Raw genomic sequence first — 25,277 nt, forward strand, 5'->3', positions numbered from 1 at the left:
TTTCTCGCTGTCCTATCCAATAATAAAAAATAAAAATTTTAAAAATTAAAAATAAAAATAAAAGACATTACTTATAATTGCATCAAATATTTGTTCCTAGGCCTACAGTCAACTTAATAAAAACTCTTTAACTTCTAGGAGGGGGAGTGGTTGAATTTGTTTGAAGAACTATTTAAAGAAGATATCAGTAAATGGAGAAGCATGTCACATCTTCATGATTTGGAAGATTTGCTACTGTGAAATTAAGTCTTCCTGTAATTCAGTGCAATCCTATCCAAATGTGATAGGATATGACAAGATGATTACATCATTTACATATAATAGAATTGTAAAAGCAAATAACAGAGACAAGACCCGTGAACAATATAGGTAGACTTGTCCCGTATAGTAATGAGGCTTACTTTAGTGCTGCTTTAACAGAGTGAGGTTCTGTCTCAAGATGAGAAGAAAAATCGAAGGAAGAGAAGACCCAGAAATAGGGAAAGTGGGCTGGGCAGTGGCACACCTGTTTGAATGTATGTGCTACCATGAAAAAGGACCCAGGTTCGAGCCCCCACTTCACACCTGTAGAGGGGCTGTAGAGTAGTGAGATAGGTCTCCAGGTGGCTGTTTCCCCCCCCCCTCCATTTCTTTGTCCTATCAAATGAAATGTAAAGAAAAAGGGGGGGTGGGGAATGGCCACTAGGAACAGTGGATTTGTAGTGCTGGCACTGAGTCCTAGCAATAAGCCTGGTGACAATAAAAATAAATAGATTCATTTAGGGTTATGGACTTGATGTATGGATGAGAGGGTACCACAGATGACTATGGCAAGCATAGCCTTCAAGTAAAGGGCACTGCTTTAGAAGTCGTGCCAGGAGATAGTACATACAGTAGGGCATGAGCCGAACTAAGCACAAGGCCCCAGGTTGAAGCGCCAGTACCACATAAGCACCACAGCTGGAGCCACACTGTGGTGTCTTTCCCCTTCTCTGCTCTGCATTTCACTGCCTGGAATAAGAATGAAAATGTTGGCCTGGGAGTAGTGGAATCACCCATCCAGGAGACTGCAGTGCAGGAAAGAAAGAATTACTTATTTTATCAAATGCAGTTAATTCTTAAATACTGATTTTGTATTCAGCAACACTGTAATTCTAGTGATTTATTTTTTAATTCTTCTGGATCCTTTCTTGACATAAACATGCCACCTGGGAATAATAACAGAGGCAGTGTGATGCTTGCTCCTATGCTCCTTACACAACGCACTGACTCTGGTAGAAGACATGAAACTAGTAAGAGAATCTCCCTCACAGGGCTCTTGTGAGAATTAAGCCAACATGAACACAATACAATTATAAAACGTATGCTATTATAGTCCCGGAAATGGCACAGTGGATAAAGCATCAAACTCTTCAAGCATGAGGTCCTGAGTTCAATCCCTGCCATTGCATGTACCAGATGGTGCTCTGATTCTCTCTCCTCTCCCTTTTTAATTAAAAAACAAGTAAATCTTTTTAAAAATTATGTTGTCCTGTGGGGGGGGGGGTTGCTTCACAAGCGGTGAAGCAGGTGAACAGGTGTCTTTCTCTCCCCCTCTCTGCCTTCCCCATCTCTCTCGATATCTCTCTGTCCTATCCAACAACAAGAAAAAAAGGAAAAAAATGGCCTCCAGGAGCAATGGATTTGTAGTGCAGGCATTGAGCCCCAGTAATAACCCTGGAGGCAAAAAAAAAAATCTTAAAAAAAGTATGTTGTTATTGATAGCACTTTTTTTCTTTCCAATCTTTTTAATTTTTATTTATTTTTAAATTTATTTTGCCACTGGGGTTATTGCTGGGGCTCAGTGCCAGTACCACAAATCAACCACTCCCAATAACCATTTTTCCCTCCTAATGTTTTTTATTGATTTAATTATGAACAACAAGTCTGTTAGATAAGAGGGATACAATTCCCACCACCACACCTAACTTTTTTTATTAGATGAGAGAGAGAAATTGAAAGAGGATGGGAAAATAGAATTGGACATCCTACAAGTGGGGAGCAGGGACTCGAACCCCAGACCTTGCACTTGGTAATAATATGTGTGCTTAACTGGGTGTACCACCGCCAGCCCCCCTCTTTCCATTCTTTATAGTTGTTTTTTCTAATCCTGCAGGGTATTCATATAGCCAGACAAGGCACATAAAAATGAAAAATTAAGGGTGGATAGAAGTCAAAAGAGCAGGGGCCGCGTGGTGGCTCACCTGGTTGAGCGCACTTATTGCAATGCTCAAGGACCAGGGTTTCAGCCCCTGGTCCGCACCTGCAAGAGGAAAGCTTTGCGAGTGGTGAAGTAGTGCTGAGGTGTCTCTCTGTCTCTCTCCCTCTCTATCACTCACTTGATTTCTGTCTGTCTCTATTCAGTAAATAAAGACAATAAAAAAAATTTTTTTTAAGTCAAAAGAGCAATGAACACAGTAAAATAGGCTTCCCCTGCTCTGCTGCTTAACACACACACATCCACAAGCTTGGGGCATGCAGTGACATGGGATGGAAAGACACTCCCTTTTCTCCCAGCATGCTGGTTACTTACAGGTGGTTTATAATGCCTCAGTCTGAGAAACTGCCCTCTTGCCATGTTCATGCTTTGGTAGAACACCTTAAGAGCTTTAGCCAACTCCCTGTCACAGCTGCCTTGCTGAGTGTACGTCCGATTCATCTCTCTGGCTATGGGTACTTGTGCTGCCATGCTCGAAGTCTTCAGGGAGTCCAAAGGCTTGTGTGCTAGGGTCAAAATAAATGACTGATTCAGCTGTTTATCGTGGTGGCATACTATATTAGCATCTGTCAGGGGCAAACTTGGATCAATCCAAAGAAATCTTGCAAGGCAAAAGAAGGAAAGTCTGTATTCTATGTAAAATAAGATGTACTAAGTCAGAAAGTTCATTTCTGGGGCCAGGAGGTGGTGCACCTGGTTGAGTGCACATATTACAGTGCACAAGGACCTGGGTTCAAGCCCGGGCCCCCACCTGCAGGGGGAAAGCTTCACAAGTGGTGAAGCAGCAGTGCTGCCAGTATCTCTCTATCTCTCTCCCTATCTCCCCACTCGCCTCTCGACTTCTCTCTGTCTCTACCTAAATACATAAAATTAAAAAAAGAAAGTTCATTTTTTAGAAAAATAAGCATCAAATGGAGGAGTTGAGAGGTTCACTAACAATCAAGACTTGAGCAGCCTCTCACCATGTTGACTAGAGCTGGTTTTCCTAAGTGATGTTCTGAGAAATCCGTTCTCCTCTCGAAGGGCTCTGTTTATGTTTCTAAGCAGTTCTGTCTCCTGTTCCAACCTGAGCAGCTTCTGATAAAGGTCTGGTATCTGGTTTGATGGAATCTACCAAAAAACATGGCAGGGTAACCTTTTGCTGGGTTATCTCCATATTCTTTAAGACTGGCAATATTTATTATCACTTGAAAACTAGATGGAGTACCGTGTGTGTGTGTGTGTGTGTGTGTGTGTGTGTGTGTGTGTTGGGGATGTCATAATTTAAGCCCTTCAAGAAGTAAACAAATAAAATGTACTTCCCATGAGGTGGTACAGTGGATAGTGTTGGACTCTTTAGAATAAAGTCCTGAGACCGATCTCTGGCATCACTCATGCCAAAATGATAGATACTCTGATTCTCATGCCCCCAGATAAATAAGTAAAATGTTCAGGGGAAGGAACACTGAAGAGCTCCCAAGTAGCTGTCATCAGAGAATGTCTCTATCAGTGCCATATAAACGTACCTACCTGGCCTGTTTCCACCTCAGTGGAAACTGTTTTGGTGTCCACCAGGATGTGGTCTTCACCTGTGACCGTGAGGCCAGGCTGACAGCAGCCCAGTTCAGCACAGCCTTCTGTAGTGTGAAGTAGACACCATCAGACAAAGCAACATCTTAGTTGTCCAGCCTAAATGTTACTTAGGTGAGCGGAGCCATGAAATAAATGGCTATGGACTAGAACCAGGGACCAAGGAGGAAGATGGCTCTTAAGCACTGTCTTAAAACTCTGAGTGACCTCCTCCACTTCCTTCAAAACCCTCCATAAACTAGTATATCTGACTGACGAACATACCATGAGCAAAGAAGTAAATAGGATACCTTGAAGACCCCACAGGTCAACAATGAGAGCATTTGTCTGTAAGTAATTTAGAAACTCCTGAGACACATGTAATGCTGTAAATTGAACAGTCTCTTCAATTTGGGGATTCACACATTTCCATGCAGACTTGGTATATAAGGTGGCTGGAAGATCATAAATTCTGTACCTGACAAAAGACATGGAACATAAGTTAAAAACTAAAGGGATTAAAACAACAAGGGCAACAAAAAGGGAAAATGAATAAATAAATATTTTTAAAAAAAAACTAAAGGGACATGTTTGTAAAGAAATACATCAGGTGGGGAGTCGGGCTGTAGCGCAGCGGGTTAAGGGCAGGTGGCGCAAAGCACAAGGACCGGCGTAAGGATCCCGGTTCGAACCCCGGCTCCCCACCTGCAGGGGCGTCGCTTCACAGGTGGTGAAGCAGGTCTGCAGGTGTCTATCTTTCTCTCCTCCTCTCTGTCTTCCCCTCCTCTCTCCATTTCTCTCTGTCCTATCCAACAACGACGACAACAATAATAACTACAACAATAAAACAACAAGGGCAACAAAAGGGAATAAAATTAAAAAAAAAAGAAATACATCAGGTGGGGGAGATAGAATAATGGTTATGCAAACAAACTCCTTTGTCTGAGGCTCCCAGGCCCCAGGTTCAATCCCCTACACCACCATAAGCCACGGGTGAGCAGTACTTTGGTAAAAAAAAAGTCGGGGTGGGTGGTGGCGCACCTGGCTGAGCACACATGTTACAGCGTGCAAGGATCCGGGTTTGAGCCCCTAGTCCCAACCTGCAGGGGGAGAGCTTCACGAGTGGTAAAGCAGGGCTGCAGGTGTCTCTCTGTCTCTCTCCCTATCTCTTCACTCCTCTAAATTTCTGGCTGTCTCTATCTAATAAAAATAAAGATAATAAAGAAAAAAATTTTAAATCAGGTGAGTCAAATAATATAGTTCATTATAGTCAAATAATATAGTTCATTATAGTCAAATAACATTAGTTCACTGAAGAGGTTCTCATGATAGCTAGCTGCCTCTAACATTTTAGTTATTCAATATGGGTTCCATCACTATATGGATAATATTATGTGCCTAACAAAAAAAGAAAAAGAAAGAAAGGAGAAAGGGACTTTGATAAAAGAATTTCTACATAGTTAATTTTAAAAAGTGTTCATTTTGTGGTCAGAAAATAGCTCACTGGGAGGCGTGTTCCTTGCCACATATGTGGTATGGGCTCAAGCCCCAGCACCACAGGGAATGTCAAAGAAACTGGGAGAAATTGTGAGGCTGTGGTATCTCTCTATCTGTCTCTCTACTTGAAGTAAAAAGAACGGAAAACTCAACCTGGAAGGTGTGAAATTTCACATAGAGACCCTGGCACTGCAGAAATAAATACATAAAAAAGGATTCATTTTCCATGCAGATAGTTATTTGCTTTTTATCTTTTAACATTTATTTAGCCTAATTAATTTAAGCATAAAGGACTATATTGCAATTACCATCCTTTGTTTCCCATTAAAAAAACAATGTCTGGTTAGAAACAGTAGTTGTTTAAATATTCTTTCCGATGATAAAATGTCTGACTCTAGCTGGGGCCCTAGTCGAGGAGTCCTGAGATTCCCAAATAGGCATCATGGGCCTAGACCTTGAATTAACCCCTCTCTCCATGGTTACTGGTCATCTCTATCAGGAACAATACAATAGACCCCTTTGTGGGCCCCCATAGGACCTTGCCCTCAACTTGGATCAACAACGGTAGAGAATGTTCCATCCTCTGAAGGGAGACTGGACAACAACATACTCTATGTTCCAATTGAGGCAGATGGGTCCTGTTATTGGGGCAGCTTGGAATGTTCCTACTCATGACCACAGAATGTGAGCTCAGACCTACAGGGATGCAGAGGTCACATAGGCTCCTAAGCTGAATATGGGCCCCAGGTCTGATCAGATCAAATTGATGGGGTTTACAGTCAACAATATGTATACACCTTTCCTATATTTGAGAGCTACTCCCTTCCCTGATCCAACTTTCTGGTTCTTTTTCCAGCCATGACATCATCTCCCCAGACAATAACTTGGGTCCACCTGCTTATCAGATGTCAGGGTCAGGAAAAACAAAAGCAAACAAACAAACAAAAACTAGTATAGTCATGGACCCTTTGGAATATAACTAAAATAGGTTTACAGGTTCATGATTAGTCAACAATTTGTTTGGCTTTATATATTAACTCTTCCTTCAGCCACCAGGTTCCAGATGCTACCTTGATGCCTTGATGCCAGCTGGATTTCCCTGGGCCCACCAATGTGTCCTGGAACTCTGATTCCCCAGAACCCCGCCTCACTAGGAACGAGAGAGACAGGCTGGGAGTATGGATCAATCCGTCAACACCCATGTTCAGCAGGGAAGCAATTACAAAAGCCAGACCTTCCACCTTCTGCACCCCATAATGGCCCTGGGTCCATACTCCCAGAGGAATAAAGAATAGGAAAGCTATTAGGGGAGGGGAGAGAATGGAGTTCTAGTGGTGGGAATTGTGTGGAGTTGTACCCCTTTTATCCTATGGTTTTTGTCAGTGTTTCCCTTTTATAAATAAAAATTTAAAAAAAAAGTCTGACTCTACTGTTTTAATCACTTAGGCTCAGTAAGTAATGAAAATAGACCAGCAACCTGGAAGGACATATGGATGCTTGTCTATTAAGCATAATGAGGTGAAGGAGATTGACATTTTGTGGCAGAGCAAGTGGAAAAACTTAATAAGCCACACATGGCGTGAAGCACAAGGACCGGCATAAGGATACCAGTTCGAGCCCCCAGCTTCCCACCTGCAGGGGAGTCGCTTCATAGGCGGTGAAGCAGGTCTGCAGGTGTGTGTCTTTCTTTCCTCCTCTCTGTCTTCCCCTCCTCTCTACATTTCTCTCTGTCTATCCAATAACAACAACAGCAATAACAACAACAATAATGGTAAACAACAAGGGCAACAAGAGGGAAAAAAGAAAAAAAGGAAAACTTAATAAGCTCATTTTTAAGACTTGAAGAAAGACTCCCAAAGTGTGCATGAGGTAGGTGGTCTGTGCACAGCAGCCATACTGGGCGGCTGGTACCCCATCTGAAGGCCCCGCTCTGCATCTTCCTTTAGCCACTTGGCACCAAGGCACCGCACGATGCAGATCTGGAAATCCATCCTCCTTCCCAGCAGCTCCAAAGGGTCCAGAACCACATCCTCCTCACCACACGCTCTACAAAGAGAAGAGGTAGACATTGATCACAGGTGAGCCTGAACCCCAGTAAGTCAGGGGTGTGAGATCAAAGGGAATTGCTGGTTCCTAAGGAGATGGCCAATTTCACTGAAGGAAGGGTAGGTAAGATGACCACTGGTGGAATCCACTCATTCTAGAAATGCCTAGTGAAAGGAAGTGTACTTTACACTGGTCCTGTAAAGGCATGTACTATGGCTCAGTGGACAAAGCACTGGACCCCTGACATTTTATGTGTGAGAGTGATGCTCTGGTTCTCCACATCTCTGCCCTGTTGTCTCATTAATAAATAGTTAAAGTTTGTTTTTTCAGTAGATATATAATGTCTCAAGGATCTTACAGCTTTCTTCAAGAATAGACGGGGTCAACAATTTGTTTGGCTCTATATGTTAACTCTTTTTTCAGTCACCAGTTTCCAGATGCTTCCATGATGCCAACCGGACTTCCTTGGGCAGACGACCCCACCAATGTGTCCTGGAGCCCTGCTTCCCCAGGACCCTGCCCCACTAGAGAAAGGGGGGGGGGGAGGGCTGGGAGTATGGATCAACCTGCCAATGTCCATGTTCATCGGGGAAGCAATTACAGAAGCCAGACCTTCCACCTTCTGCATCCCACAATGACCCTGAGTCCATACTCCCAGAGAGATAAAAGAATAGCAAAGCTATCAGGGGAGGGGAGGGGATATGGAATCCTGGTGGTGGGAATTGTGTGGAGTTGTACCCCTCTTATCCTATGGTTTTTGTCAGCGTTACCTTTTTATAAATAAAAATTAAAAAAAAATAGAGACAGGGGGTTGGGGAGACAGTATAATGGTTATGCAAATGACCTTCATGCCTGAGGCTCTGAACTCCCAGGTTCAATTCCACCATAAGCTAGATCTGAGGAGTGCTCTGGTAATAATAATAAAAACCAACCAACAAACAAGGGGCTAGACAGGGGCACACCTGGTTGAACATGCACATTGCCATGCACAAAGACCTAGGTTTGAGCCCCGGCTCCCCACCTGCAGGGGGGATACTTCATAAGCTTCACAAGCAGGGAAGCAGGCTTGCAGGTGTCTATCTTTAGCTTCTTCTCTTTGTTTGGGTAGTGGTTTCTTTTGCTGTGCAGAAGCTTTTTAATTTGATGTAGTCCCATAGGTTTATACTTGCCTTAGTTTTCTTTGTAATTGGATTCGCTTCATTGAAGATGTCTTTAAAATTTATATGGAAAAGAGTTCTGCCAGTATTTTCCTCTAAGTATTTGATAGTTTCTGGTCTAACATCCAAGTCCTTGATCCACTTGGAATTTACTTTTGTGTTTGGTGAAATATAGTGTTCAGTTTCATTCTTTTGCATGTTTCGACCTATTGTTTCCATCAGCATTTGTTGAAGAAACTCTCCCCATTTAACAGTCTGGGCACCTTTGTCAAAGATTAGATGTCTACAGGTGTTCTCTCTCCTTCTCAATCTCCCCCCTCCCCTATCAATTTCTCTGTCCTATCTAATAAAACAGAAATTAAAAGAGAAAAAAATAGTAGTGCTGGCACCGAGCCCCAAAAATAACCCTGGTGGCAAAATAAACAAACAGAGGAGGTCGACACACAAGCACTGGAGATCTGGGCAGGTTCTCAGTGGGACAGAGGAGCTGTCACATGTGGAAAGTCAGCTGGTTGCCAGAAGCAGCCCCTCAGGATGTCATTTTTTTTCTTTTGTTACTATTTTTTTTATTGGGGACTAATGTTTTACTAAGGATGTCATTTTCCTTCCTTTTTCTCCTTCTCTTCTCCTTTTTTTAAAAGTCTTTGTGAATTTTGATTTTTTAAATTCCTTCCTTTATTATCTTTATTTATTTAATGGAGACAGGCAGAAATTGAGAGGAAGGGGGAGATAGGGTGAGAGATGGAGAGACAGCTGCAGAGTTACTTTACCACTTGTGAAGCTTTCCCCCTGTAGGTGGGGACAGGGGGCTTGAACCCTGGTTCTTGTGCACGGTAACATGTGCACTAAACCAGGTACCACCTCCTGGCCTCAGGATAGCATTTTCCTTGGTGAGTTCTTCAGAGTTCAGAGTCAACCCCCAGCTTATAAGTTGAGAAACTGGCTAGAACAGTTTCCCAACAAGGGGGTTTCAAATCATTCATGCTCACGAAGTCTAAAACTCAAGCTAGAATGCCACTGTGTGAATTCCATGGGAAATGCAGCTGTCAAATAGCCCAGAAGCCCCAGTAGTCAGATGACCAGGAAGTTGCCTGGGTTGTCAATAGAGACAGTGAGACTGCTTGGTCTCTCATAGGAACTTGGTCATAGGAACTTGAGGCGTTCTTGCTCACTCCTTGAGCCTGTTTCCTCTTCAAAAGGCCAGAAGAGGGGACTGAGTGGTGACACACCTGGTAGAGCACCCACATCACCTTGCCTGAAGACCCTGGTTCCCCTGGTCCCCATCTGTAAGAGGGAAGCTTCACAAATGGTGGAGCAGTGCTGTAGGTGTGCCTTTTTCTCTCCCTCTCTCTCCTCTCTCTTTCTCTATCGTAAAATAAGAAAGAAAAAAGACAAGGACAGCATGGCTGCCAGTAATGGTAGAGTCATTGCACAGACACAGAACTCTGTCTTTGTTTGAAATTGCTGGGGCACTTTTATTAAAATGATGTAAACTCCCCTCAGAGTAGAGTAAGAGTAAAGGAACAGATAAAGCCTGGGTGGGCGGAATAGCTCACTTAAACAGTGTGCTGTTCTGCCACATTCAAGGTTCAAGCCCTGTACACACCATCTTTGTGCTATGGTCTCATTCTGCTTGTTTGCTTTCTCTGTCTCTGTTAAAAAAAAAAAAAAAAAAGTCCGAGAGGGCTGGGAAGTGGTGGTCTCAGTTAACTACACTTATCACCATGTGCAGTGATGCAGGTTTGAGCCCCTGCTCTCCACTGGGGGGGGGGCTTCATGAGCAATGAAGCAGGTCTGCAGGTGTCTATCCTTCTCTCTCCTCAATTTCTCTCTGTCCTATCTACTAAAAAAGAAAGGAAAGGGGAAAAAAGTGATGGGGAGAGGAATGGCCAACAGGAGTGGTGGATTCATAATGTTAGCACCAAGCCGCAGCAATAACCCTGATAGCAATTAAAAAAAAAAAAAAGTGGGAGCCGGGCGGTGGCGCAGCGGTTAAGCACAGGTGGCGCTAAGCGCAAGGACCAGCATGAGGATCCCAGTTCGAGCCCCCGGCTCCCCACCTGCAGGGGAGTCGCTTCACAGGCGGTGAAGCAGATCTGCAGGTATCTGTCTTTCTCTCCTCCTCTCTGTCTTCCCCTCCTCTCTCCATTTCTCTCTGTCCTATCCAACAACGACGACATCAACTACAACAACAACAACAACAAAAAAGACAACAAGGGCAACAAAAGGGAAGATAAATAAATAAAATTACAAAAAAAAAAAAAAGTCTGGGGAGTATGGACTGACCAGTCAATGCCCACGTTCAGCGGGGAAGCAATTACAGAAGCCAGACCTTCTACCTTCTGCAACCCACAATGACCCTGGGTCCATGCTCCCAGAGGGATAGAGAATGGGAAAGCTATCGGGGGAGGGGGTGGGATATGGAGATTGGGCGGTGGGAATTGTGTGGAGTTGTACCCCTCCTACCCTATGGTTTTGTTAATTAATCCTTTCTTAAATAAAAAAAAAAAAAAGTCTGAATGCACAGATGAGCCAGCCAACATCAGAGAATGAGCCAGAGAAGGAGTTACCTCAGGCTCTAGCTTGAAAACAAAAATGACACAGTTACCAGAACATAGTCTGAGGTTAAGAACAGAGGTGGAAGGAGGAGGGCTGGAAACAACTTTCTGCTCCTGGGCTTCATCAGAAGGGAGGGGCCTGCAGCCTGGGCAGAGCTGGTGTCAGAGACACTCAAAACGGTGAGCTAACACTCTCCAAATATGGATCTGCAGCACTGCGGCAGAAAACAGGCCTCGAAGGTACAACAGAGGCCCTGTAACAGGGTGGCCAGAAAGTCTTCTCTTAGGGGTCAGCTCTGGTCTCCTACTTCTTGTCTAAAGGCTCCCCCCCCCCTCCTCCTCCTCCTCTTCCTCCTTCTCTTCCTTTTCCTCCTGCCTCTGCTGTATGTTCTCCTTATTCCTTTGGCCCTTGAGCAGTGCTGGGCTGCTTGGATGTGCTGGGCATAGGGATCTGAACTGGGCTTGGTGTATTGCACCAAAACAAAGAACCCTGGGGAAGGAGGCACCCTTGGTGCATGATAGTGGGAAAGGACCTAAGTTGGGGATGAGAGTATCTTATAGACACCTATCACGGGGAAATACGACACTGTATCCATGTGTCAACAACTGTATTGTAAACCATTAATCCCCAATAAAACAAACAAGCAAACAAAAATTCCAGACCCACTGACTTGGCCACCATGGTAGAGATCAGATTCGCTGATACCAAGTCCTGAATGACTAAACTCATTCACTTGTGTCACAAATGACCTCTAAGGTACTAAGTGGGCCACTCATCTGGAAGAAATGAGGCCAGCTGTGAGTTTCCGGAAGTGAATAGGGGAAGAAGGAGATAGATACCCACCGTCCTGTCGGGGAGCAGGGTGTTATGTGGATATGTAACATGGCCTCATCCTGCCCGTCACAGTTGAGAAACTCCACCTGCTCCTCCAGCTTCATGCAGTAGGCAAGTGACTGGAGCCAGATGTGAGCGGAGCCCAAGTGGATGACCTCCACAGGGTCCCAGAAAGGGTCCTCCTCCTGAGCTACATGGCTGTCTTCTCCATCTAGAAAGCGCTGGTAGAGTTCCTCCATTAGGAACTTCCTGTTAATGAACTTGGCTTTGGAACACATCCACACCTAGAAGCACAAGGGTAGGTCATCCATCTTTGATTTTATCTGTGGTTATAACAATTCACTTCTGTGTTTCCTGTCAGCATTGTTCTGATGGGCTGTGTTTGTTTGTTTTTTTTGTTTGGGGGGTTACTCAAGAGTGTGATCTCATGTTTTTCTCAAACTTGATTCTGGTGAGATCTTTCTTTTTTTTTTTTTTTTTTTTCTTTTCCCCAGACTCCCATTTAGCAATACAACCCCCACTATTTCATTCATCATTTTTCATGGACCTGTATTCTCCCCATGGTGAGATCTTTCTTGACCACCTATTCATTCTTGGACCTAGTCTTTTCAGCATTGCTTCTGTGGTCAAAGCCCAGAAAATGACTTAGATGAGATTATCAAAGAGACATTTCTTTACAGGAAAAGATGATGTTGGAGGCATACAGTCCAAGGTTTGGAGGATTTTGACCCTCAGAGATATCTAGTGTTGTGGTCAAAAGAATTTATGAGTATATTATCTTTCATGGCAAGAGGAAAATAGGTTTACCAGCTGATGTTAAAGGAGGAAGATTAGCTTGGATTATTCAGGTGGACCCAGTGAGTCACATGGATTTTAGAAATAGAAGAGAGAGACAGTACAGAGGATCAGAGAAAGAGAGATGGTGTCCGAAGCTTGGCTGGCAGAGAAACAAAGGGAGATGGTCATGAGCCAAGGAGCGCTAGCTGCTGCTGGGAGCTGGAGGAAACAAATAAACATGTTCTTTTGGGGGCTACAGAGAGCAAAGCAGCCCTGCTGATAGCTTGTTCTTAGCCCAGTGAGATTGTTATTGAAGCTACAGAAGTGTAAGATGATGGGGCCAGGTGGTGGCACAACCAGCTGAGCACACGTTACACTTGTTAGAGCCCAAGAACCCGGGCACGAGCCCCTGGTCCCCATCGGCAGGGTGGGAAGCTTAGCTTCACAGTGAAGGAGTGCTGCAAGTCTCTCTTCTCTCTCTCCCCCTCTCTCTTTCTTTCTCTCTCTTTTGTCCATCTCACCTCCCCTTCCTTTTTTTTTTTTAGGTTTCTTTTTTTTTTTTTTTTTTGTGGTCCAGGAGGCGGCACAATAGATAAAGCATTGGCCTCTCAAGCATAAGGTCCAGAGTTCAATCCCCAGCAGTACATGTTCCAGAATGATGCCTGGTTCTTTCTCCCTCCACCTATCTTTCTCATTAATAAATAAATAAAATCTTTTTTAAAAAGGGTTTTTTGTGATTTATTTTATATTATCTTTATTTATTGGATACAGACAGCCAGAAATCAAGAGAGAAGGGGGTGACAGAGAAGGGAAAGAGACAGAGAGACACCTGCAGCCCTGCTTCACCATTCACAAAGCCCTCCCCCCACAGGTGGGGACTGGGGGCTCGAACCTGGGTCCTTGCGCATTGTGACATGTGCCCTCAACCAAGTGTGCCACTACCCAGCTTCATCCTTCTTTCTCAGTTTCTGTCTCTATCCAAAAATAAATAAATAAAATATTTAATGAAAGAACTGTAAGATGGTAAATCTGTGTGCTCCCACCCAGTAAGCAGGCAGTCAGCACAGGAGCCAGTCAGAGAGCTTGGTGAAGGCTTTTCTCATTGCTTCACAATGGCAGGCCAGTCTCACGTGCATGCACACACTCTCACTCACCCAGAGGAGCAGCCTCACCTTGTGAGTCCTTTGGTTAGTCACCTTCACCATGATCTCTTTCTGTAGGTCATAGCCCCTGGAATCTGATGATGCTAAGTTCTTCACTTTCAATTCCATTTTAAGTCTCTGTAAGGGAAATAGAACTCAGGAAGTCATTCTGTATCCATTAGCCTATAGCACCTACACACTTCTTTTTTTCTTTCTTTTTTTTTTGTTTTTCTTGAATTTCTTTTTTCCTTCTCTCCAAACTCAGACCTTCTAAAAGATATGATCTGTGTTCCAGGAGATGATGCAGCGAATAAAGCAATGGACTCTCAAATGAGAGGTCCTGAGTTCAATTCCCCGGCAACACATGTACCAGGGTGATGTCTGGTTCTCTCTCTTTTTCTCTTCCTATCTTCCTCATTAATAAATAAAATATTTTAAAAAATAAAGAAAAAGAAAAAAGGAGGGGCCTAGTGCAGCGGGTTAAGCTCACATGCTGCAAAGCACAAGGACTGGTTTAAGGATCCTGGTTCGAGCCCCCGGCTCCCCACCGCAGGGGGGTCACTTCACAAGCAGTGAAGCAGGTCTGCAGGTGTCTGTCTTTCTGTTCCCCTCTGTCTTCCCCTCTTTTCTCCATTTCTCTCTGTCCTATCCAACAATAATAATAATAATAAAGGTAACAAAATTGGAAAGAAGAATGGCCTCCCGGAGCAGAGGATTCATAGTGCAGGTACTGAGCCCCAGTGATAACCCTGGAGGCAAAAAAAAAATAAAAAAGAATAAAGAGGAAAATGGCTGCTAAGAGCAGTAGAATCTACATTGCAGGAACCAAGCCCCAGAAATATAAATAAATAAATCCAACTCTTGCTTCTTGGTATTTCCACCAAGAGAGATGATAACACAGGAGGATTTCTTTATTATTTTTTTTAATATTTATTTATTTATTTATGCCCTTTTGTTGCCCTTTTTGTTTTATTGTTGTAGTTGTTGTTATTATTGATGTCGTCATTGTTGGATAGGACAGAGAAAAATGGAGAGAGGAGGGGAAGACAGAGAGGGGGAGAGAAAGATAGACACCTGCAGCCCTACTTCACTGCCTGTGAAGCGACTCCCCTGCAGGTGGGGAGCCAGGGGCTCAAACCGGGATCCTTACGCCGGTCCTTGCGCTTTGCACCACGTGCCCTTAACCAGCTGCACTACCGCCCAACTCCCATAATTATTATTTTAATTGGGGAGATTAATGGTTTACAGTCAATAGTAAATACAGTAATAGGTATATGTGTAACATTTATCAGTTTTCTACATAACACATTAACCCCCTGCCTAGGTCCTCCTCCACCATCCTGCTCTAGGACCTAAAGCACCCCTCTAAAACAACTTTGTTGTGCATGGGCTGGGACGCAAACCTGAGCCTCCGGAGTAAACAGCAGGACTTCTTAACAGTATCCTGGAACGTGAAGATGTAGTACTTAGCACAGTGACCAAGTCTCCTACAAGATCCCTGATGACTGGGGGACCCTGTGTCTTGAGGAAGCCAACCCCAACCCTTGATGGTACAGAAGCCACTGAGATGTTGGGATGCAGGAAGTGCCTTCTAGAGGACAAACTGGGATAAGGGGAGGGTCGTGTGTGTGTGTGTGTGTGTGTGTGTGTGTGTGTGTGTGTGTGTGTACGCGCGTGCATTGGGGGGGTTGTCTTGTTGGACACTCAGCCTTGTTGGACTAGAGGTGAAAGGATGGCATTAGGGGCTGGAACTAGGAAGGGCTGAGTGTGACCGAGAGGGAGACAGTAGCTCACCGTGGTGTTTTGGGCAGAGAACCTCACCTCTCTGCCCCTCAGTGTCTTCATCTCTGCCATGAAGCTGGTTTGGGGCAGTGGACGGGAAGGGATGTGCTTAGCACATTCTCTGAGGTTTTTCATAGGCTCAGTAGTATACTGTTTCCCAGCTTTTACCTTCTCCAGTTCTTCACTCATTTGATTGGCTTCTGCAACCAATGGCATCAGTTTGACATAGTCCTGGAACACAGCCAGAACACTGGGGTCTGCAGTCCCATCTCCTTTGTTCCCAGCACCTAGGAAAAAAAAAAAAAAAGGAAGGAAGGAGAAAGAAAGAAAGAAAGAAAAAGAGAGAGAGGGAGGGAGGGAAGGAGGAAGGAGGAAGGAAGGAAGGAAGGAAGGAAGGAAAGAAGGGAGGAAGAAAGAAAGGGAAGGAAGGAAGGAAGGAAGGAAGGAAGGAAGGAGGAAGGAAGGAAGGAAGAAACAGAATGGAAGCAAAAATCAGTCACCAGCTCTGGGGCACTACCAAGATTTATGAGCTCAAATGAGCCCCTTCATCTACTTAGTTATTTCTTAGTTACATTCAACAGAAGAAAAAAGTTTGCATGCAAAGGGAGAGATGTCATCTCTCTCTCTCACACAAACACACACCAACCAAAGCATGGCAATCAGGTGGAGAAATTCATGTTCCTTCTAATGGTACAACCCCTCGCAAGTCTTTTCTGAGTCCCTAAGGAAGGTGCTGTTGTGCACTTACTACTCAGTAGTGAGCAGGAGCTCCACTCCACTAGCTGCTAACTCGTAGAAGACTGGCAGATTAAGATGCTTTTTTTTTTTGGGAGTCAGGCTGTAGCGCAGCGGGTTAAGCGCAGGTGGCGCAAAGCACAAGGACCGGCATAAGGATCCCGGTTCGAGTCCCCGGCTCCCCACCTGCAGAGGAGTCGCTTCACAGGCAGTGAAGCAGGTCTGCAGGTGTCTATCTCTCTCTCCTCCTCTCTGTCTTCCCCTCCTCTCTCCATTTCTCTCTGTCCTATCCAACAACGACAACAACAATAATAACTACAACAATAAAACAACAAGGGCAACAAAAGGGAATAAATAAATAAAATAAATATTTTTTAAAAAGATGCTTTTTTATCCGGTAGAAGATTACTACTCTTGAGGCCCACTCATTAACTTTGTCTGACTCTGCAATCCCATTTCTTCCTTCTAGTTTTCTCTACTCTTTCAAATAATTTTTACTTTATCAAGATATTTTAAAAGATATTTATTTATTTTTTAATTTTTATTAATTTTTTTCTCTTTTGTTGCCCTTGTTATTTATCATCGTTGTTGTTATTGTTGTTGTTGTTATTGATGTTGTTGTTGGCTAGGGCAGAGAGAAATGGAGAGAGGAGGGGAAGACAGAGAGGGGGAGAGAAAGACAGACACCTGCAGACCTGCTTCACCGTCTGTGAAGCGACCCTGCAGGTGGGGAGCTGGGGGCGAACCTGGATCCTTATGCTGGTCCTTGAGCTTCACGCCATGTGCGCTTAACCCGCAGCACCACTGCCCGGCTCCCGATATTTATTTATTTATGATAGAGTCTGGAAGACAAAGAGGAGAGAGACAGAGTGAGGGAGAGATACCTACAGCACTGCTCCACCGCTAGTGAAGCCTCCCCCATGAAGGTGGGGATATAGGTCCTAGCACATGGTGATGTGTGTGTGTGTGTGTGTGTGTGTGTGTGTGTGTGTCCACCACCCAACCCTTGAGCCATTTGTGCCTCCATTCATGCAGGAAATGGTTTAAGGAATCAAACAACTCTCTGACACATTACTCTTTTTTTTTGTTTTTGTTTTTTGTTTTTTTTTCCCTCCAGGGTTATTGCTGGGCTAGGTGCCTGCACCACGAATCCACCGCTCCTGGAGGCCATTTTCCCCCCTTTGTTGCCCTTGTTGTTGTAGCCTCGTTGTGGTTATTATTATTGCCCTTGTTGACGCTATTCGTTGTTGGATAGGACAGAGAGAAATGGAGAGAGGAGGGGAAGACAGAGTGGGGGAGAGAAAAAGAGACACCTGCAGATCTGCTCCACCGCCTGTGAAGCGACCCCCCTGCAGGTGGGGGGCCGGGGGCTCGAACCGGGACCCTTACGCTGGTCCTTGCGCTTTGCGCCACATGTGCTTAACCCGCTGCACCACCGCCCAACCCCCAGACACGTTACTCTTAATGTGCATATTTCAACTTACTAAACACGGTGATCTGACATGACAAAAGATTCTTGAAATTTTTGTCACCAGAGTTATTGCTGAGACTTTGTGCCTGCACAGCTCCACCACTTTCTGTAGTCATTCCCCCCCCTTTTTTCTTTCTATTATAACAGAGACAAAAGTAGGGGGGAGAGAGAGAGGGATGGAGAGAGACACCTGTAGCACTGCTCCGCTGCTTAGGAAGCTTCTCCCCCTGCAGAGAACCAGAGGCTTGAACCCAGATCTTCACATAAGGTGACACCATGCACTCTACTGAAGCCATCACCAAGCCTTTTTTTAAAAAAATATTTATTTATCTATGTATTTATTCCCTTTTGTTGCCCTTGTTTTATTGTTGTAGTTACTATTGTTGTTGTTATTGATGTCATTGTTGGATAGGACAGAGAGAAATGGAGAGAGGAGGGGAAGACAGAGAGGGGGAGAGAAAGATAGACACCTGCAGACCTGCTTCACCACTTGTGAAGCGACTCCCCTGCAGGTGGGAAGCCGGGGCTTCAACCGGGATCCTTACGCTGGTTCTTGCACTTGGCACCGCATGCGCTTAACCCACTGTGCTATCCTCTGACTTCCCTACCTTTTTTTTTTAAGAAGTTCTTTGTCTCTCCTCTCTTTCTTTCCTTTCCTTTCTTCCTTCCTTTCTTATTACCTTTATTTATTGGATAGAGACCTCCAGAAATCAAAAAAGTAGGGGGAGGTAGAGAGGGAGAGAGACAGAGAGAGACACCTGCAGCACTGGTTCACCACTCTCAAGGCTTTCCCCCTGATGGTGGGGACTGGGGGCTGGAACCCAGGTCCTTGTGCATTGTAACGTGTGCTCAACCAGGTGCATCACCACCTGGCCCCCCACCACCGAGCCTTTAAAAGAATTATTTTCTTGGGTTAAGCGCACGTGGCGCAAAGCGCAAGGACCGCTGGAAGGATGCTGGTTCGAGCCCCCGGCTCCCCACCTGCAGGGGAGTCGCTTCACAAGTGGTGAAGCAGGTCTGCAGGTGTCTGTCTTTCTCTCCCCCTCTCTGTCTTCCCTCCTCTCTCCATTTCTCACTGTCCTATCCAACAATGACAACAATAGTAACTACAACAATAAAAACAAGGGCAACAAAAGGAAATAAATATTTTTTAAAAAGGTTAAAAGAAAGAATTATTTTCTTCAGGAAGGCAGGAATACATGTAGCAAAAGCGGTCACTTTCAGATCAGCACAGGGAAAATGACAGAGTTGGGTCTGGGGCCACTCACCAAGCTTGTCCACACTCACACCCTCTGCGGCTGCCCGCTCCTGCTGGAAGAAGTCGTAGTCAAACTTGCTCACGTCTTCACTGCCTCGCTCCAGAGGAAACCCGATGTAGAGGTACGCACTGTTGGACCCCAAAATGATTCGGTCCTGGGGAGAGCAAAAGACAAGTACTAGATGGTTTCACTCATATGTGGAATATAGATAATTAAGACTATTGAACTTGCTAAAAAAAATTAACAACTAGATTCTATCTTTCAAATTTTTTTATTTTGTTTTATTTTTTAATATTTGCTTATTTATTTACTGGACAGAGACTGAGAGAAACTGAGATGGAAGGGGGAGATCAAGAAGGAAAGGGAGACACCTGCAGCACTTGCTTCAGCACTCATGGAGCTTCACCATAAGTGGGGACCAGGGGCTTGAACCTTCATCTTTGTGCATAGCAACAGATGTTCTCAACCAAGTGCACCACTACACTACCCCTAAATTTTTATTTATTTTTTTATTGTCACAAGGGTTTTTGCTGGAGCTTGGTACCTGCATGACAAACCCACTGACCCTGGTATCCTCTTTCTTCTTTCCTTCTTTCCTCCCTCCCTTCCTCTCTCTCTCTCTCTCTCTCTTTCTTTCTTCTTTCCTTTCATTTTGATAGAAGAAAGAAAAATTGAGGAGAGAGGGAGACAGAGATAGGTACTTGTAGGACTATTTAACCACTCATAAAGCTTCCTCCCTTCAGGTGGGGACCAGGGGCTTGAACCCAAGTCCTTGTGCATGGTAATGTGTGTGCTCAACCAGATGAGCCACCACCTGTCCACACCAAAGTTTCTCTTAGACTTTGGGAGAACTCTGGTGGTTTTTGGGGAGATAGAGGAAGGATGGGGGGAAGGGTGGGGTGAGGAGATGGTGGTGCACATGACTGTGGTGGTGGGTTCAGTACTTGCACACAGTCATGTACAAGTGTAAAACTGTACCCCTGGAATCTTATGATTTTGTAAGCCACTGTTAAATCACTAATAATATTTTTAAATTAATTTATTTATTCCCTTTTGCTGACCTTGCTGTTTTATTGTTGTAGTTATTATTGATGTAATTGTTGTTGGATAGGAAATGGAGAGAGAAATGGAGAGAGGAGAGGAAGACAGAGAGGGGAAAAGAAAGATAGACACCTGCAGACCTGCTTCACCTCTTGTGAAGCGACTCCCCTGCAGGTGGGGAGCTGGGGGCTTGAACCGGGATCCTTATGCTGGTCCTTGCTTTGCGCCACCTGTGCTTAACCTGCTGCACTACCACCTGACTCCCACTAATAATGACTTTTAGGTTCAATCAGTCAAACAATAAAAGGGTCTTTGAAGAGGGGATTGGCCTACTGGGAGGCAGTAAGGAGCTCCCAGGATGCTGGCGACCTGGGTTAAGCTGGTGTAGGGAAGGGAAAGGACCTGAGGGTTTGTAAGATACTGCTCAATCCCTCTTCATGGCAGGCTTTAAAAAAAATAGTCTGAAATCCCAGGGCGCAGGAGATGGTCACTCAGTAGAGTACACACTTTGTCACTCATGAAGGTCTAGGTTTAAGGTTCCAACCACCACAAGGAAGCACCACCCAATGGGGAAGCTTCATGGTGTGGTGTCTCTACTCTCTGTTTGTCTCTCTCCTTTTCTTTCTTTCTTTCTTTCTTTCTTTCTTTCTTTCTTTCTCTCTTTCTTTCTTTCTTCCTTTCTTTCACAGTGGAATTCTGCAGGCACAGAGTCCTAACGATAACCCTGGCAGCAAAATTAAATAAGTAAATCTGAAACGTCACAGAATGTGAGGTCTGGAAAAGAAATCTTGGCGTTCATCTACCTCATCCCTCTTGGTCTTCTAGGTGAGCTCCAGAAAAGTACATGACTGGCCCAAGAACACACACAATGAGGTAGCTGTCCCATCTGGGTCCATGTCACTGGCCCCACTGCAGAGGGGACACAGGCAGCTGGTGACCATCCCTATCCCGCCCTCACTCCAGCTCCCTCTAGCCATCTGGATAGAAAGTTTACCAAATGCCGCAGTTTTGTCTTGGTGGTGACAGGGACCCCGTTCACGACAACCTTGCATCTGCCATGTGGTATGACTGTCACTTTGCCCTCTGCGTTTGTGAAGGAGGCATGTTTATCTGAAATGCTAAGAAGTCAAGAGGTTGTCTGAGTGAACAAATCAGTAGCAGTTTTCATAACAGGTGAGGTTGTCCTGTCACCTTTGCTCAAATAAGAAACATTGGCAGCTGCGAAGTGGGGAGCGAAGAGTTTGCAGGGCTCTTGCGTGTGGTCCACAGCAGGTGGGGAGGGAGAAGTGATGACAGTGGAGAGGGGACACCCACAAAGACATCCTTCTCTGAACAGATCTAACACCTGCTGGATGTCGAGAGCAGCCAGGAGCCAGAAGACGCAAGGGTCATAGCTAGCATCCTCAGGAATTCACAGGCCAGCAGGAAACAAGAGCCAAAGATGTCTCAGAGGAAACATTTGGGAAGGAGACTTAATCATGAATCTTTCACAGAGAAATTGAATCATTATAATAAAAAAGTAGATTTTATATGTTACACAATTGGGGGTTGAATGTTAGGGGTGTCACGTTGGCTGGGCCCTAGATGACATATGTGTTCTAGGAATGACTGACCTGTTCTAGAATGTTCTTAGACTCCCTGGTTGTCTGTCGTGGCATGTTTTGGATGTTGAGACACATATCTGTGTGTCATGAATGACTGATCTAACCTGTTCTAAAATGTTCCTGGACTACTTGGTTATCTGTCGTGACATGTTCTGGGTGCTGAGACACATGTGCTCCCAGGTTCCTTGTTTGCAAGAGGCCCAGGAGTTCTGTGGAAAAGGTTTTAGTCTCAGTTCATCAGGGGTTCAGCTATTGTCCGGCCTGTGTGTTGAACTAAGGGTCTCCACAGAGAATAGTACAGAAAGGAATGGAGGGGACTCCCCAGGAAGAATCAGGAGCTGGTGGTGTGGGGTAAAGCAGTGCCCACTGGCCCCTCAGTCAGCTCTACCCTCCTTCCACCCACCCCCACTCCCCACTTTGCTGCAACTTTGTGTGCTTTGATTTTGGACAGCTGAGAAACACCAAGGAAGCTGGTCAGTGAGGCCTTTCTCTAAGAGCTGATCAAATCTCTGGGTTGGCATCTGTGCCGTCAGGGCCCATGGAAGGAAGATGGAGAGCACTAGAGGAACAGCCTCCCTGTGAGAGAGGCCTCAGAGGTGGGGAGACAGGCTGGGGGATCTGGGTTTGTGAAAGCACCCAGTGGGTTGCACAGAGGCTCCTGTAGGGGATTTGAGGGCTTCCCAGTGGGGGAGGGTTCTGAGTACAGAGATCTAAGGCTGCTTTCACTCTTGATAGCTGGGCCATGGAAGACAACGGCTACCTGCAGCGTCCTGTCTAATGCTACATTTCTAGGCCAGCTCACCTTCTATCTACTATCTACTTGTGAAGGTTTATCATCCAGAGTCTAGTGATTTGCTCCCAATATCAAAGTTCAGGAAACAAAGGAGAACAGCAAAAGGGACTTTACCCTCCCCTGCCCCAAGCTGCTTAGTTCTGGTTTGTGGTGGAGTGGAGGATTGAACCTGGGACTTTGGAACCTCAGGCAAGAGAGTCTCTTTGCATAACCATATGCTATTTAGCCCCACCCAGCAAAAGGGACTTTAGTGAGAGAGTGAAAACCCTTTACAGAGGTTGCTTCCACACACACTATGTGGATTTCTGATGGTCTGATAATTTTTTTTTCTTAGTCACCAGGATTATTTCTGGGGCCCAGTGCCTGCATGAATCCTGGTCACTTTTTGTTGTAGTTATTATTGTTGTTAATGTCGTTGTTGTTGGATAGGACAGAGAGAAATGGAGAGAGATGGGGAAGACAGACAAGGGGAGAGAAAGATAGACCCCTGCAGACCTGCTTCACCGCTTGTGAAGTGACTCCCCTACAGGTGGGGAGCCGGGGGCTTGAACCGGGATCCTTAAGCTAGTCCTTGCGCTTTGCACTACGTGCGCTTAAGCCGTTGCGCTACCACCAGACTCCCCAACTTTTTTTTTATAAAGGGTGAGAGACAGAGATAGAGATGATATGATAGGGAGTGGATGGAGGAAGTGACCAGCAGCATGAAGTCCACCCCCTGCAAGTGAGGATCTGGAACTTGAACCCAGGTTTTTGTGTGTGGTAACATGTGAGCTCTACTGAGTGAGCCACCATGTGGCTTCCTGGTAATTTCTTTTTATTGGTTGTTTTGCAGGACTTGTGCCCTGGCCTGATGAAGACTAGATGAATTTTGAGACCCTCCTTGGATTGAGTGGCCATAATTTCCCCCTTTATTCTAACAGAGACAATGAGAAACAGGACAGGAGAGAGAAGGAGAGAGACACCTACAGCTCTGTCACCACATGTGATGCTTCCTTCCTATAGGTGGGAACTGGGGTCTTGCACTCTGGTCCTTATGCATAGTGACTTGTGCATTCTACTGGACACACCAACTCTTTAGAGCTGGACATAGGTGGTTCTTGTAAACTTACCCTAAACCTTGAAGTATGATGGCATTGAAAGCAGCCTGACCAACATCGGATGAGCCTGAAAAGGAATTAAGTAGAATAACTTGCTGTTCAGGATTTGACCATAAAGAGTCCACAGGGCTGGGGAGTTGGGCGGTAGCGCAGCAGGTTAAGCACAGTGATGCAAAGCACAAGGATTGGTGTAAGGATCCCAGTTGAGCCTCTGGCTCCCCACCTGCAGGGGAGTCGCTTCACAAGTAGTGAAACAGGTCTGCAGGTGTCTATCTTTCTCTTCCCCTCTCTGTCTTCTCCTCTTCTCTCCATTTCTCTTTATCCTATCCAGAAACAATGATGACATCAATAATAATAATGACTACAACAATAAAACAACAAGGGCAACAAAAGGGAATAAATATTTTTTTTAAAAAAAGAGTCCACAGGGCTGATGTTTGGCAAGAGTCATTTCTTCTCTAGTCATGAAGAAATTTCCCACTGGAATATTCCATCAGTATGGAAATGGTGGGAGTGGTGTTCACTACTAAACATTTGAAGATGCTGGCATGGAAAATTATGCACTCAGCCCCTACACACGCACACGCGCACGCACACACACACACACACACGCACGCACGCACACACACACACACCCAAGCTTATGGGACAAGAAGCATGAGCAGCACCAAGTAAGTCAGTGGGGTGAGTACCAGCCTGGATGAAGTACTTGAGCACCCCTGTGAGCTGTGGGTCTTCATTGACATTGAGGAGGTGAGGGAAAGTCTTTATCATCTGCTGCTCCTGCAGGAGACACAAGGAGACCCCTCATCATATAGGGCCAGTCCACTCAGAGAAAATGTTCCTTTCTCAGCTCCTTTACCAACACCCCTAATCTCAGCATCTTTGCAAATGGGCAGGGGAAGTGAGCAGCAGGAGGGAAGCTCTGTGGGCTGAAGGACCCGGTTGGTGGCAGGGCGTGTAGCCAGGACGGTCATAAGGCACAGCCAAGTTCCGGCTCTGCTCTGCCTCCCTTGAGCCCCCCATATTTTCCTCAGGCTCCAGGTGTCCCCAGCTATCCGGATTCCCTAGTCAAGTTCCACCTGGATAACCCTTCCCCACATCTCCATTAACCCACCTACCTTACATCCTGTTCCTGTTCTCCCTCAGCCCTCCTGGATACTGCACTGATAAGCAGATGCTGGCATTCAGATGTGGCATGTGGACTTACCTTGCCCTGATTACCTACAGGCAATTCAGTCTTTAGTACAAGCGTGGCTCAGTATTACACCTATCAGGATTGCTAGTCAGGCAGAAATAGACTAAACCACTCAGGCACAAAGAAAACCTTTGAGTCTTGACATTCTAACAGAGTAGAGGGTAAGAGACTTTCCAGACTTTCCTTCCACCCAAAATACAGATTCCATGTGCTCCTAGTCCTACTTGAATTTTACAGCCAAGAATCTCAAATCCAGCTACTTCTAATCACCTAATAATTACTAGACAGACAATTCTCTCTATATATATTTTTATTATTGCCACCAGGGTTATTACTGGGCCTTGGTGCCTGGATGATGAATCCACTGCTCCTAGCAGCCATTTTTTTCCTTTTTTTTCTTTTTTATTTGATAGGAGAGAAACTGAGAGGAGAAGGAGAGAGAAAGAGAAACACTTTCAGCACTGCTTCACCACTCATGAAGCTCCCCCACTGCAGGTGGGG

The 25,277-nt window shown here is 45.2% G+C and overlaps 1 protein-coding gene across 1 annotated transcript in view; it reads right to left on the reverse strand.

The window, feature by feature from the left end:
* LOC103124148 (Kinesin-like protein KIF28P) overlaps positions 1-25,277 on the reverse strand; it is a 55,644-nt gene that overhangs the window by 2,594 nt on the left and 27,773 nt on the right. Inside the window, 12 exon segments of the mRNA XM_060192111.1 lie at positions 2,552-2,742; positions 3,199-3,346; positions 3,746-3,852; positions 4,096-4,262; positions 7,193-7,327; positions 11,887-12,161; positions 13,827-13,934; positions 15,747-15,865; positions 19,053-19,197; positions 21,079-21,202; positions 23,591-23,645; positions 24,271-24,361. Of these exon segments, the coding sequence (XP_060048094.1) occupies positions 2,552-2,742; positions 3,199-3,346; positions 3,746-3,852; positions 4,096-4,262; positions 7,193-7,327; positions 11,887-12,161; positions 13,827-13,934; positions 15,747-15,865; positions 19,053-19,197; positions 21,079-21,202; positions 23,591-23,645; positions 24,271-24,361 (1,665 nt within the window).

This window comes from Erinaceus europaeus, chromosome 6 (assembly GCF_950295315.1).
Source record: "Erinaceus europaeus chromosome 6, mEriEur2.1, whole genome shotgun sequence".
In the NCBI taxonomy this organism is placed as follows: Eukaryota; Metazoa; Chordata; class Mammalia; order Eulipotyphla; family Erinaceidae; genus Erinaceus; species Erinaceus europaeus.